Source organism: Chiloscyllium plagiosum, unplaced genomic scaffold (assembly GCF_037043375.1).
Source record: "Chiloscyllium plagiosum isolate Xiang-an unplaced genomic scaffold, Cpla_swu_hap1 HiC_scaffold_5, whole genome shotgun sequence".
In the NCBI taxonomy this organism is placed as follows: Eukaryota; Metazoa; Chordata; class Chondrichthyes; order Orectolobiformes; family Hemiscylliidae; genus Chiloscyllium; species Chiloscyllium plagiosum.
Window position 1 is genome coordinate 107,903,601 of NW_028270143.1, and position 15,038 is coordinate 107,918,638.

Here is a 15,038-nt window from a genome sequence, read left to right on the forward strand (position 1 = left end):
AGGCCATGATGGTACAGATTGTGGATGAATACAATTTCTGCTGCTGTAGGTGGCCCACAGTGCCTCCCGGACACCCAGTTTTGCATTGCTAGATCTGTTTGAAGTCTATCTCATTTAGCATGGTGCCAGTGCCACACACATGTTGGAGGCTGTTCTTGATGAGAAGACAGGACTTTATCTCCACAAACATTGTGCAGCGGTCACCCTTTCCAATATTGGGAGAAAGTGAGGACTGGAGATCAGAGTCAAGACTGTGTTGCTAGAAAAGCACAGCCGGTCAGGCAGCATTCTAGGAGCAGGAGAATCGATGTTCCCTGATAAAGGGCTTATGCCCAAAATGTTGATTTTCCTGCTGTTCGGATGCTGTCTGACCTGCTGTGCTTTTCCAACACCACGGTCTCCACCCTTTCCAATACTGCCATGGATAGAAGCATCTGCAACAGCGAGGTTTGTGAGGATGAAGTCCAGTAGATTTTTTTGTTATCATGAGCTCTCTCACTGCTTCCCGCACATCGAGTCTAGCAACTGTCTCCTTTAGGACTTGACTAGCTTGGTCATTTGCAGTTCTACAAGTCACAGTTAAAGATAAACATTGCAGGCCCCTACACACAATACAGTACATTCTGAACTCTTGCCACCTTCAATGCTTCCTGTTCAAAATGGAGGAGAGGTGCTATGTGATAATTAAGGCTCCCTTGCCAAGTTTAACTTGAATCTATGAGGTTTCCTCAGCTCTGGAGTCAATGTTGAGAACTCCTTGGGAACATCTGGAATTGAGGTGAGTTGTTGAAGGAGGTAGAAACCTTTAATCTGCACTAACCAGTGTTGCTGCCTTGGGAACATATAAAACTGGCCCTGGAGGGTTATGTTCGAGCTTTGTGTTGTTGTCAGTGGGCTTTGCTCACGCAGAGGACATTTGTTGATACACAGCTGTGTTTTGTATGATTTCTCCAACCACATGAGGGGGTTGCTGGGAAACTGTGTGTGACACTGAGCTGAATGTTCAGCTTGTTCTCATAAAATCATCGCCATTTACAACACAAACAGAGGCATCTGACTAATCATTTGAGAAAGAGCTTCCTGGCCTATAGCCCTTTCACAGCTCTGAGTCTGTCCCTTCCAGCAGCTTTCTTATGCTCACAGAAAGCAATGTTTGAATATTGAGGTGAGAACTGATAAAGTTATCCCCTTCAGTACTGAAAGTGTGACATATGATCAGGGCATGCTTCCAGAATGCTTATTTATGTGAGCCTGAAATTATTGACATGAATAGGGACAGATCTTGACTTTGTGCGAGTGTGTAAGATGAATTATCGTGTTGGGAATGCATATTTATTAAGAATGCTAACCCATCTTCTTTAGCTATCTTGCCTATCCCTCCTAGGTGCTGACCCTTGTCGGATGCTTAATTTTCCATTCTGGTCACCCTGCTGCCAGGTCTCTCTAATGGCAATTAAATCATGCCTCAAGTTATGTCTTCAAAGCATCAGCCTATTTTGCAAATGCTGTGTGTATCAAACAGTGTGCCTTTAACTTTTTTAACACAATTCTCTATTCTGACCTTGTTTGATGCTTCGCGTGTTTTTTTGCTTTTTTCTTCCTTCTACCAGCATTGCTTCCAACAAATCTGAGATTTCTCTCTGATTGTAGTACCCTTGACAATCTAGTCTAAACCCTCCTCAACAGCCCTAGAGAATGTCCCCGCAAGGACATTACATTTTTTTTTAGATTACTTACTTACAGTGTGGAAACAGGCGCTTTGGCCCAACAAGTCCACACCGACCCGCCAAAACGCCACCCACCCAGACCCACTCCCCCATATTTTCCCCTTCACCTAACACTACGGGCAATTTAGCATGGCCAGTTCACCTAACCTGCACATTTTTGGACTGTGGGAGGAAACCGGAGCACCCGGAGGAAACCCACACAGACACGGGGAGAATGTGCAAACTCCACACAGACAGTCGCCTGAGGCAGGAATTGAACTTGGGTCTCTGGTGCTGTGAGGCAGCAGTGCTAACCACTGTGCCACTGTGCCGCCCACATTAGCTCCTGTCTGGCTAAGATGCAGTCCATCCATGTTCCCTCTAAGCTGTGTGGTGGCATGTCCACTCCAGTGTTTGGCATACACTTGGCACACGGTGATTGGTGTCAGCATGCTGGCCATGGCATTGACTGGAAGGAGAAATAGGAGGAGCGCTGGGCCCCAACCTACCCCAGAATGACTGAAATGTCTCTGAAATATGATGCCCTCCTTCCTGCACCAGTTCTCCAGCCGGATGTTACAATTTAACAGTCTGTGAAGACAACTGTTTTCTGACTTTGTACATTTAGCAAGCAGTGCATGTGTCATGCCCCTGTTGGATTCAGGTACAGCTATCACAGTCACAAGGGCTCCGCGCTTTGTTTCGTAACCGTTGTGCACATTTGTGACACATGTTTCTGTGAGACAGCCCGGCAGAGTTGATCATCTGCCCATCATGGGATAAAAATTCCACAATGAGCCAGAAATGAAGAGGGTTCCTTAAAGGTGAACATGACCCCTATGAAATTTGATAAACTATTGATGAATTGTCTAGGCTGTACATCTCTATGACTCTGACTCTTTGCATTACCAGTCACAGGGCTGCCAGCTCAATAGAGCAGGAATACTTCAGTGAAATGTCAGACAACCTTTGCGTACTGAATGGGAGCGAGAAAGAGAGTGCCATATTGCTTCATGTAGTTCAATATGCATTAACCTTCTTTATTTATAATGCTTGAATTAAACATTAGACCAGACTCTTGAATGTACAAGTGGCAGTTCCGTACCAAATGTGCTCCAGTAATATCATGCTGTGCAACAGACTGAAGCTACAGTGGAGTGTGATCCTGGAGGCAAACTATGCATTGCACACACAAGTACAGTGACGAAGTAAAGACCGCTTTACAGCAGATTTTGTACATGTGTGAATCTTCTATTTAAACATTTTATTGTGTCTCCCCGATTATGTTACTCAAGGGGGGAAAGCTGCACAGCTCGGCTGAAAGGATTATGGACAGCCAATGTCCGTTTCTAGCCACTCACTGTAAAATATTAAATGATTAGCTCCCGTCTGTTAATTGTCCAATAATAATGCGTTTAGCTCCAAATGAAAGGTTAGATTACTTACAGTGTGGAAACAGGCCCTTCAGCCCAACAAGTCCACACTAACCCTCCGAAGAGCAACCCACCCAGATCCTACAGTTACCCCTTCACCTAACATTACGGGCAATTTAGCAGGGCCAATTCACCTAACCTGCACATTTTTGGAATGTGGGAGGAAACCGGAGCACCCGGAGGAAACCCACGCAGACACGGGGAGAATGTGCAAACTCCACACAGACAGTTGCCTGAGGCGGGAATTGGACCCGGGTCTCTGGTGCTGTGAGGCAGCAGTGCTAACCACTGTGCCACTGTGCCGCCCATAAGAAGTGACTTATTGCATTAAATTAAATTTTCTGTTCCTCATTCCCTGCTGTGTTAATTTGTTGCTTAAATTCCTGCCAGCCCGAACTGATTTGAAATCCATCTCCCAAAGAATATGTTGTCCCAAAGAATGTGTAAGTTTGGACTAGGAATCCTTCTATCCCATTAACTGTCATCCTGCTATCACCAATGCCTTTTGGCTCAACTATCTGGTTATTGATCAGCCACTGTGCAAAGAAGTCTATCCTGAGTTCTATTCCAAATTTGCTCTTCACTGCCTTCTCACCCCACCTGCTTATCTTGCTGCCTGGAAATACCTGGATTGTTATTTATTTTACTTCACTTTATCTATTCTATTAAACTGTTGAAAATAGGTTTTGTCATTCCCTTGGCTCCCTGATTGTGGAGATTTAGTGAAATCTGATAAAATGTTTTCTTTGCAAATAATTTTCCAAAAGTAAAAACCTAAGAGGTTTGCGAGTGTGAAGGAGACCATTTGGGTCATCTGACCTGTGCTGTTCATTGTAAGAGTTTTCCAATGGTAATCTCTTTTCCACATAAACCTGTAACTCTTCCTCTGCTTCAGCTGTTCATTCAGCCACTTTTTCTTTCAAAGATTCAAGTGTCTCGGATTTAGCTATTTGCTATGATGTAAACTTGACATTCTAACAATCCTGCCTAAATTTCTTTTTCTCAGGATCCGTAATAGTGACTACGAAACTACTGGCTTGTGGTCAAAGTGCACATTGTTTAATGAATATCCTTCAGGATATTTTATTTGGCCTCCTTGGACAAGACAAAGTAGTTCTTCCTTTGGATGTGCATTCAGCATTTTCTTGTCACTTTGGATGTGTAAATCAAGCATGTTTTAGTGATGCATGGGTATAAGCCAGGATACCATGAAACTATCATGAATTGTCTGATTTGTCTTCAGGGAAGGAAATGTGCTATCCTTACCCGGTCTGGCCGACATGTAACTCCAGACCCACAGCAATATGGCTGCCTCTCACCTGGCCTAAGAAATGGCCTGCTCAGCCACTCAGTGCAAGGGGTGCAGGAGCATAGGTGGATATGTGCACAGATCGTTGAAGGTAGCAGGACATGTGGAGAGGGCAGTTGATAAAGCACACGGTATCCTCAGCTTTATCAATAGGGCCATAGAGTACAAGAGCAGAGAGGTAATGTTGAAGTTGCATAGGACACTTGTTAGACTTCAGCTGGAGAATTGTGTACAGTTCTAGGTAACACACTACAGCAAAGATTTGAATACATTGGATAGGGCAGCACAGTGACTCAGTGGTTAGCACTGCTGCCTCACAGCGCCAGGGACCCGGGTTTGATTCCAGCCTCGGCCAACTGTCTATATGGAGTTTGCACATTCTCCCTGTGTCTGCGTGGGTTTCCTCCGGGTGCTCTGGTTTCCTCCCACAGTCCAAAAATGGGCAGGTTAGGTGAATTGACCATGCTAAATTGCCCATGGGGTAGGTTATTAGTTAGGGGTAAATATAAGGTAGTGGAATGGGTCTGGGTGGGTTACTCTTCAGAGGGTCGGTGTGGACTTGTTGGGCTGAAGGGCCTGTTTCAACATTGTAGAGATTCTAAAAGAAGTGATTTACAAGAATGGTCCCAGGAACGAGAAATCATGAGGATAGGTTGAAAAGAAGTTGTGACTGTTCACCTTGCAGAGAAGAGGGCTCAGAGGAGATTTATAGAGGTATTCAAAATCATAAGTGAGCTGGACAGAGTAGCTGGGGAGAAGCTGTTTCCTCTTGTAAAAAGAATATGAATGACAGGGCATAGATTTAAGGTGATCTGCAAAAGAAGCAAGGGTGTTGTTCAGACAGTGAGTAGTTTAGGTATGGAATGCACTGTCTGGAGATGTGGTGGAGGCAGGTTCAATTGAGGCATTCAAGAAGGCATTGGATAATGATTTGGATAGAAGTAGTGTGCAGGGATATGGGAAAATGTAAAAGATTGACACTAGGTAAGAGAGCCAGTGCAGGCACGATGGGCCAAATGGCCTCCTCCTATGCTGTAACAATTTAGTGATTCTGTGACAATACTCCAAGTGTGGCTTTCCCAAAGCCCTGCACTATTGCAGCAGGACATTCCTGCTCCTGGTTCGAGTCCTCCAAATGTGAGGTTCAATAAATCGCCTGCATGCTTCCTTCCAGTGACTGGTGTACAAGAAAGCCCGTGTCTCATTTCACCTTCCCTTTCCTAATCCATTGCCATTTAGATAATGATCTATCTCTGTAGTTTTTCAATGATATAGAGAGGAAAGTGACACTAGGCTGCTGTAATATTTAAAATGATGTAGACCCTAGTATCAAGTTGCCTCCTTGCCCACCTAACTGCAAATTCAGTGAAACCTCGGAGGGGGAAACAATTACAAACAGAATGTTGGCTGGAGAGCTCTGTCTGGTTGCTAGCATTCCCCATTGTTATCATGGGTTAATGATTTCCTTTCAAGTCAGAGGTGAACATTAAGGATATTTTTGTATGTTCAAGGTATTTCTTTGCAAGAAAAGAATTGATTTCATTGTTGACTTAGTAATAAAGGTTTCTAATTAGGTGTTCCATACAACTGGTCAGTGTCCCAATTGTCCCACAGTCAGAGCCAATTTTACTGTTACTCTTAAACAAACTATTCTCAGGCTGTCAACATTTTCCCAAAACTGGCTTAAGTGGAAGCCTACGCCAAGTTTTATCAGTTGTGTAGAATGAGGAGAATTCCTCACATTTGCTTACCGGTGCCATGGAGTTGTAGGGCCATATGCATGCCCATGGTTTCCCAATGTACTGTAGCTGTAATCTTTTGTAGAAGCACTAAATAGGGTATCAACTTAGCAAACCAGTAAAATATAAGCTGCAGCTTTAAAAGGACTGATATAGCATCCAAGTGATGACATCTGGAGAAGCTTGACACCATCTGGGGAAAAGCAGCCCACTTGATTGGCACCACATCCTCAAACATTCACTCACTCCACCACCAATGCTCACTTGCAGTGGTGTCTATCATCAGAAAGATGCGCTGCAGAAATTCATCTTCCAGACCCGTGGCCACTACCATCTAGAAGGACAAGAGCAAACACACACACAGAGGTGTCCGTATCTGAACTGGAGGCTGTCTGGCTTGTACATCCTCTGAGGACCTGTGGCTTCTTCCTTCCAGGTAGCAGAGGAGGAGCTCTATAGGAGGGCAAGGCTCTTAGCTTTAGGGAAAGTGCTGTGAACACGGGATGGACGTTCTGGCATGGTATGAACATCACCCACAAACACACGCTGGGAGAGTAGCCCAGCTGTGGACAATGCTTCTTCCTTGGCTGGCAAGGCATGGATGTTTCAGCATTGTCATGAGCTGTCGCTGTCCTCATTGACCAGGGCTGGAGTCCTTACCTCGTAGGAAGTAAGGAGTCAAATGCCAGGCACCTCACTACCTCTTCCCCATTGTGGGCTTTTCTCTCCTGCAAAAGAATTAAAGGAGGAATTGAGATTCAGGCCGTGTGTGACAATACGGATTGCAGTGGCTATCACAGTTGAAAACACATTCTCCAGGCCCAGGGATGAGCCACAATGGCAGAGGAGAAGGCTCTGAATAAAGGAGAGTGTAATTAACTACGAATAGCTGCATAATAAATCACTAGGATTGCCAATACGTAAAACCTATGTAATATTAGTGTTGGATGGGCAGATATCACACTTAACAAAGTAACAAAGACCTCACTCTTGTTTCTGACTGACTCTAGTTCCACTGGATATGCTCATCTTCTGGTGCTTTCCCAGTATTTGTTCTTGCAAGGAGTAAACATAGACTAAGATCTGGGGGTAGGCATTGTATAATAAAGGGAAAATGTTGGTCTTGATGACTTCTGGTGCATGTCTTGAGGCTCGTGTGTAAATCCGGAGGTATTTTTTAAAAACTTCTTTATGGGACCAGGACATCACTGGCTAGGTTAATATTTATTGCCCAGAGGGCAGTCAAGAGTCAACTTCATTTCTGTGGATCTGGAGTCACGTGTAGGCCAGACCAGGTAAGAATGGCAGATTTCCTTTCCTAAAGGACATTAGTATGTGGAATGGACTGCCAGAGGAAGTGGTAAATACAGCTCTAGTTACAACATTTAAAAGATATTTGAACAGGTACATAAATAGGAAAGATTTAGAGGGATATGGGCCAAAGGCAGACAAGTGGGTCTAGTTTAGTTTGGGAAACTTGGTCGGCATCGACTAGTTGGACCGAAGAGTCTGTTTCTGTGCTGCTATGATTCTATGCATGAGGGGGAAGTGTCTTGCACAGTGTTGGTACAGGTGAGGGGAAATCTGGTGAGGTACCCTGAGGGGTGAGTGAGCAGGGAGAGCAGGGCAGAGGTTTGTACTGGATGAATGAGAGTGGGTGCTGTTTCACTCAATAGTCAGAGTGGTAGAGCATGAGCCTTCCTGGGAGGTCAGTATTATAGCAGAGAGTGAGTGTGGGTTCTGTTGAGAGAGGTCATCAAAAATGTTTCTCAGTCATAAGTCTTAACTGGTGAATTTTGGAAATTATATTCGGTGGTTGACCTTATAAAATCATGAGTGGCATGGATAGGGTAAATAGACAAAGTCTTTTTCCCTGAGTGGTGGAGTCCAGAACTAGAGGGCATAGGTTTAGGGTGAGGGGGGAAAGATATAAAAGAGACCTAAGGGGCAACGTTTTCACGCAGATGGTGGAGCGTGTATGGAATGAGCTGCCAGAGGAAGTGGTGGAGGCTGGTACAATTGCAACATTTAGAGGCATTTGGATGGGTATATGAATAGGAAGGGGTTGGAGGGACGTGGGCCGGGTGCTGGCAGGTGGGACTAGACTGGTTTGGGATATCTGGTCGGCATGGACAGGTTGGACCGAAGGGTCTGTTTCCATGCTGTATATCTCTATGACTCTAAATACGTTGGTCTCGAAAGGTTTTTTTTTAGGCTAGTCTGTCTGGGTTTAATTTTATTTGTAATAGATTGCCTTCTGTTCTCTTGCAGGCTGCTTGTTTGAAGCTGATGTGTGCAAACCCTATGAGATCTGTGTAAATGGTGAGTAATTTCTACACCTTCTGAGGTTGTTTGTACTTGCGGATGCCAGAATGCTGCTGTTAAACTGATGAGTTTCCGCGATAATTGCCAGCCACAGATTGCAGTGTTTATTCACCAAATCCTTCACTGCAGTTTTACCTTGGGTAGTTTAGCTGGTACATTTGAGGCAGGCCCCCTGGTTTCTCTGTAGCTCGCTAAGTATATTGAGTGAGCAATCCAATATCGCAGATGCAGGAGTTCCTGGGCTGTCATCACAAAATGGTTATGGAATGGAAAGAGGCCAGTCACCCTGTTGTGTCACACTGGGCTAAAGTCCCTTGGCACTGTCATCACCCTCTGTATCACTTTTAACCAAGGACTTAACTGGATTAACCATATTGGCAGCACGGTGGCTCAGTGGTTAGCTCTGCTGCCTCATAGTGCCAGGGATTCAATTCCAGACTTGGGTGACTGTCTCTGTGGAGTTTGCACATTCTCCCTATGTCTGTGTGGGTTTCCTCTGGGTGCTCTGGTTTCCTCCCACAGTCCAAAGATGTGCAGATTAGGTGGATTGGCCATGCTAAACTGCCCATATGTTCAGGGGTTTGTAAGTTAGTCAGGGGAATGTAGAGTAATAGGGCAGGGGAAAGGGTCTGGGTGGGATACTCTTCAGAGGGTTGGTGTGGACTTGTTGGGCCGAAGGGCCTGTTTCCACACTGTAAGTAATCTAAAAAAAACTCTAATCTCAAAGGGCCTGTATTCACACTGTAGGGTTTCTATGATAACATGGCTAAAAGAGCTGGCTTTGAGATTCCAAGACCCGAAGGATTTCTCTACAATCTGCATTACTTAATTTAAGAATGTGATGGTATACTCTTTGTTGTAATAAATCTTAAGAAGTTTGGGGGTGGCACGGTGGCACAGTGGTTAGCCTCACAGCGCCAGAGACCCGGGTTCAATTCCTGCCTCAGGCAATTGTCTATGTGGAGTTTGCACATTCTCCCCGTGTCTGCGTGGGTTTCCTCCGGGTGCTCCGGTTTCCTCCCACAGTCCAAAGATGTGCAGGTTAGGTGAATTGGCCGTGCTAAATTGCCCGTAATGTGAGGTGAAGGTGTAAATGTAGAAGAATGGGTCTGGGTGGGTTGCTCTTCGGAGAGTCGGTGTGGATGTGTTGGGCCGAAGGGCCTGTTTCCACACTGTAAGTAATCTCAAGATAAATCTCTAATCTCAAACTTTAATGACAAGTAACAAAGGAGAGGTTCACATAATGTACATGAATGTTGCGGGACTGAACATCCACCAGACGATGGTGGGAGTTTACGTGATCGTCAAGGTGCACTGGATCTACTCACTAAGGTTATTGGAAAGTATCTTCCAGTCCTCCAACCTTTATTGTCAAGAAGGACAAAAGCAGCAAAAGTCACAGGAGCACCACAGGGAACCCCAGCTTCTTCTCCAATGTTCGCCATGTCAACTTGCACTTACATCAATGTTCCTGCTTTGTCAGTGGAACTCCCTACTTCTCCATCATGGGAACACTCTGAGCGCAAAATTCTGACTTGAGAGGTAAACCCAACCATCATCTTCTCAGTGCATTAAGAAATGAGCAGTGACTGCAGGCAGGGCAGTGTTGGCCATATCCCAAGAACAAAAGTTACAGACCCATTGAGTTGGCACAGTGCAGAAGGAGGCCATGTGGCCCATCATGTTGCTGGCAACTCTCCAAGTGAGCCTCTCACAATGTCATTCCTCTTTCCTTCTCCATGCCTGCACATTACACCTTTTCAACTAGCTGTTGAATTAAGTTCTAAATGCTTCAGTTGAATCTGCATCCACCACGTTCTATTTGAACTGGAATTTCTCATCCCAGTGGCTGTTGCGTAAACCTGGTCTGCACCCTCTCCAGTTCTTTCATATTCTCCCATCTGCCCAGAACAATAAGCAATATTCCATTTGTGGCCAAATTAGAAAACGAGACATGGTTTTCGAGTGTCACTCTGTGAAGGAGCTGAACATAAGGACTAGCAACAGACTGAGGCCATTCGGCCCTTCAAGCTTGCATTGCCATTCGATATGATCATGGCTGATCCGGTTGTGTTCTGAACCACATTCCCAACAATCCCTGATACCTTTTGATACCTTTGCTTAACAAGAGGCTGTCTATCTTTGCCTTAAAAATATTTGATGAATATACATCCACAGTCTTCTGAGGCAAAGAGTTCAAACGTTACCCAAACCTCTGAGAGAAAATAAATCCTCTCACCTCTGCCCTAATTGAGTTACCCTGAGTTTAAAGCAGTGTCCCTAAGTTCCGAACCTACCCACAAGAGGAGGCATTCTTTCCTCATCCACCTTCTGAAGAGCATTGCTTTCTGTTCACAGACGCTGTCAGTTCTGCTGAGTTTTCCTGCAGTTTCTGTTTGTGTTTCTGATATCCAACATCTGCAGTTATTTGGAGTTTTCCCTTCAGGACCTAATCCACTTCAACCAAATCACCTCATCCTCTTCAAATTTCTAGTGAAAACCATTCCAGGTATCAATCCAGTAAACCAGGAGAAGACCAAAGCTGCACATCTGTATAACTGAAGCATAAAGCCCCACTTTCATATCCAGTTTTTCAAATGAAGGCTGGCATTCCATTTTCCTTCCTGATTATGTGCTGTATCTGCATACTAACCTTTTGACACTCATGCACTGGAACATCCAGATTCTTTTATATCTCACGGCAATCGTTTTTCATTTCAGTAAAATGCTGCTTTTTAATTTATTTTCCTGCCAAAGTAGACAACTTTACATTTTACCACATGATACTGCATCTGCCAGGTTTTTGCCCACTGCTCAATCTGTCTATATTGGTCTGCATCTTTGTTATGTCCACGGCATACTTTCCTGTCTATTGTTGTATCACCTGCAAATTTAGCCATTATACCTGCAATCCCCTAATCTAAGTCATTGGTATAAATTGTAGAGAAAAGTAAGTCTGAGCAGGACACCATTTGTCTTATTCTGCAGATCTTAAAAAAAACCCATTTATTCATACTCTGTTTTCTACCAGCCAGCCAGTCTTCTATCCATGCTAATACGTAACCAACTATGTGCACATTAAGAGCTCATGATAATGACCATATATGTGGAATCTTTTCAAATGCATTTTGAAAATGCAAGTACTGATCATCCAAGTGATGCCCTTTCATCCACAGCACAATTTAATCCTTCAAAAAATTCCAATAACTTGGTTAAATGGAATCTTCCTTTCACAAATCCATACTGACTCTTCCTGATTACCTGGAGTTTTTTCAAGCGCCAGTTGTAACCTCCTTAATGATTGTGCCTCAACCCTTTCCCTACAATAGATGTCAAACTAACTGGCCAATCATGTCCTGTTTCCTGCCTCTCTCCATCGTTGAATAGAGGGATTATATTTGCTATTTTTCAGTCAAATGGAGTTGTTCCAGAATCTATTGAATTTTGTTAAATTAACACCAAAACATCTACCATCACATTAGCCACCTCTCCTAAGACCTTAGCATGAAGCACCAAGAAACCTACTAGCCCTCAGTTCTGTCAGTTTGCTTAGTACCACTTCCCTGATGATAATTTCACAAAGATCCTCTCTTCCTTCAACTTCTTGATTTTCAGGTATCACTGGCATGTCTTTATATTCTCTATAGACCATATCATTTTTTAAATGTATTTTCAATAGTGGACTGAAATGGAAAACAAAGGATAGCTGGAGGATTACTGCATGTTATAGAAATCAAGTAACCTGGCACTCATTGTAAGTACTGTTTATATAGCTGCTGGTTCAAGCAGTCGCAGGAGAAGGTGCAAATGAACTGGATCCACCTGGCAACAAGCAGCTGATTGGTCTGTGGACAATTGACCAGTTATCAATGTTAAAGTCCAGTGCCCACCTGAAACTGTGATTTGGTTCTCAGGTAGCTGTTCAGCTTGGGACTGTGAACAGGGTGGGAAGAAGGTGTCAGGTCCCCACCAGTCCAGGAGCGGTCCTGTTCTCTGCAGTAAAAACCCACCTTCAACCTGAAGAAAGCCGGTTTATTTAACTTCAGCAGTTGCTCTAAATTGTGACTTTGAATTTGCAAGTGTGAACTTCACAGCTGAAAATGTGTTGCTGGAAAAGCGCAGCAGGTCAGGCAGCATCCAAGGAACAGGAGAATCGACGTTTCAGGCATAAGCCCTTCCCAGCCAAGTAAAAGAATTCAGAGAAGGAAGATCAAATAACAGGCTTCTGATCAGCACAATAACCATCTCAATAACACTGTGAACAGACTACATGCCTTGCCAGTCTTCCCCTTCACCAAAACATCCATTTTTGTTTCCTGGTCTGTGTCTATCTGTGTGTGCATGAATCCGAGAAACCCTACACTGTGGAAACAGGCCCTTCAGCCCAACAAGTCCACACCAACCCTCGAAAAGTAAACCACCCAGACCCAATCCCCTACCCTATTATGCACCTGACTAATGCACCTAACCTATACATCCCTGAACACTTTAGGTAATATAACATTGCCAATTCACCTAACCTGCACATGTTTGTATTGGGGGAGGAAACCGGAGCACCCGGAGGAAACCCACGCAGACACGGGGAGAATGTGCAAACTCCACACAGACAGACACCTGAGGCTGGAATTGAAGCCGGGTCCCTGGTGCTGTGAGGCAGCAATGCTAACCACTGAGCCATTGTACTAGATGTGTAAGAGGGAGCTTGCAATGGGTCTAGAATTTTAACTAATAAAGTTTATGGTGAGAGTTTGTAATTGTTTACCCATACCTATCATTTACTTACTTGCAACAAATAGTCATTCTTTTTAAGTACAGAAAACCAGTCTCTCCTTAGTTCCACTTAACAGGTAAATTAGGGAATTTTGCATTACTTAATTTTTTTTCACTTTTATGTTGACTCTGGGAATAGCAGGGCTTCATTTCCAGTGTACTATCCCTCTGAGGCTTAACAACATTTGGGTGTTTATCCAGCATAGAGTGATTTGAATCTGAACATTGAGAATGTGTTAATGACAGGTGAAAGAAAATAGAGTTTAGATCAGAGTGGTGCTGGAAAAGCACAGCAGTTCAGGCAGCATCCGAGGAGCAGGAAAATCGACATTTCGGGCAAAATCAGGAATAGAAGCAGGAAGCCTCCAAGGTCGAGAGATAAATGGGGAGAGGGGGTGTTGGGAAGAAGGTAGCAAAAAGTACAATAAGTGAATGGGGGTGGGGATGGAGGTGATAGGTCAGAGAGGAGGGTCGGGGAAGGTAGCAAAGAGTACAATAGGTGAATGGGGGTGGGGATGGAGGTGATAGGTCAGAGGGGAGAATGGAGTGGATAGGTGGGAAGGGAGATTGGCAGGTAGGACAGGTCATGAGGACAGTGCTGAGCTGGAAGGTTGGAACTGGGGTAAGGTGGGGGGAGGGGAAATGAGGAAACTGGTAAAGTCCATGTTGATGCCCTGGGGTTGAAGTGTTCCGAGGCGGAAGATGGGGCATTTCTCTCACACTGCACTCTACACTTTTGCCGAGGTGAAAGAAAATGCTGTGTTCTGTACTTCATTTAAGACTAGAAATGGCAGGGGATTTCCTGCAGGTGGCAGAGTTGTCCCTGGCAATCTTAAGGAACTTTGAAAGCCCAGGTTTTTTGACGTGGTGGGTAAATTGGAGGTAGCATTGCCTGACAGAGCTACAAGGCCTGACAAGGCAGACATTATTGAGCTACTAGCATGGCATTTGGTGTTAGAGGAAATGCAGAGGGGCTGAGCACTCATGGGCAGTGAAACATTGGAATTGGGTGCCATTCAGCAATAGTTAAAGATATTTGAGCATGAGGAGAGAATGGAGAAACTAGAGATGGTGTTAAATAATAAAGAAAGAACAGAGAATGATAAAGAAATAGAAATGAAATTGAAAGGATTGGAAATGAGAAAATTGGAATTAGAACTGCAACATGAAGAGAAAGGGGGGTGGGAAGCAAGAGAATATGAAGAACAGCTTAAAATGATGTAGTTAAAAAAAAAAGAAATCTGATACTGATGCAGGCCCTGGCAGGGACAATCTGAGTCATAATTTGAAGTCCTGTCAGGAAAAGTTTATGTTTGCGCAGATCCTATCAATGTTCTTTGAGAAAGGATGGGGAAACATTCTTTGTATCATTTGAGCGAATTGCTAGACAAATAAATTGGGCAAAAGAGGACTGGAGATACTTAGTACAGAGAGGCCGAGGCTGAGGGAGTTCTGGAGTGCCATTAATACCAAAGTGAAGTTCAGATGGAGGAAGTGGATTCATGCTCACAGAACTACAGGTGTAGAAAGGACAGTGATTCTGGCCAGATACAGGAAGGAGATATTAGGAGTAGCACATGAGGTTCCACAAGCAGGGCATAGAGGAATATCAAAACTGCCGGCATTGATAAACAGGCCAAAACTTCTTAAAGACATAGTGCAATTCTGTAAAATGTGTCATCCATGTTAGATGGTAGGACAGCCTCAGCATGTGATCAAACATGTGATACACCTACCGGTTTTGAAGAACCAAGTT

The 15,038-nt window shown here is 44.2% G+C and overlaps 1 protein-coding gene across 1 annotated transcript in view; it reads left to right on the forward strand.

Moving 5' to 3' along the window:
* Positions 1 to 15,038, forward strand: part of ptprn2 (protein tyrosine phosphatase receptor type N2) — a 970,059-nt gene that overhangs the window by 79,410 nt on the left and 875,611 nt on the right. The window contains exon 2 of the mRNA XM_043690698.2: positions 8,459 to 8,509. Coding sequence (XP_043546633.2) covers positions 8,459 to 8,509 — 51 coding nt within the window. The remainder of the gene's footprint in view (positions 1 to 8,458; positions 8,510 to 15,038) is intronic.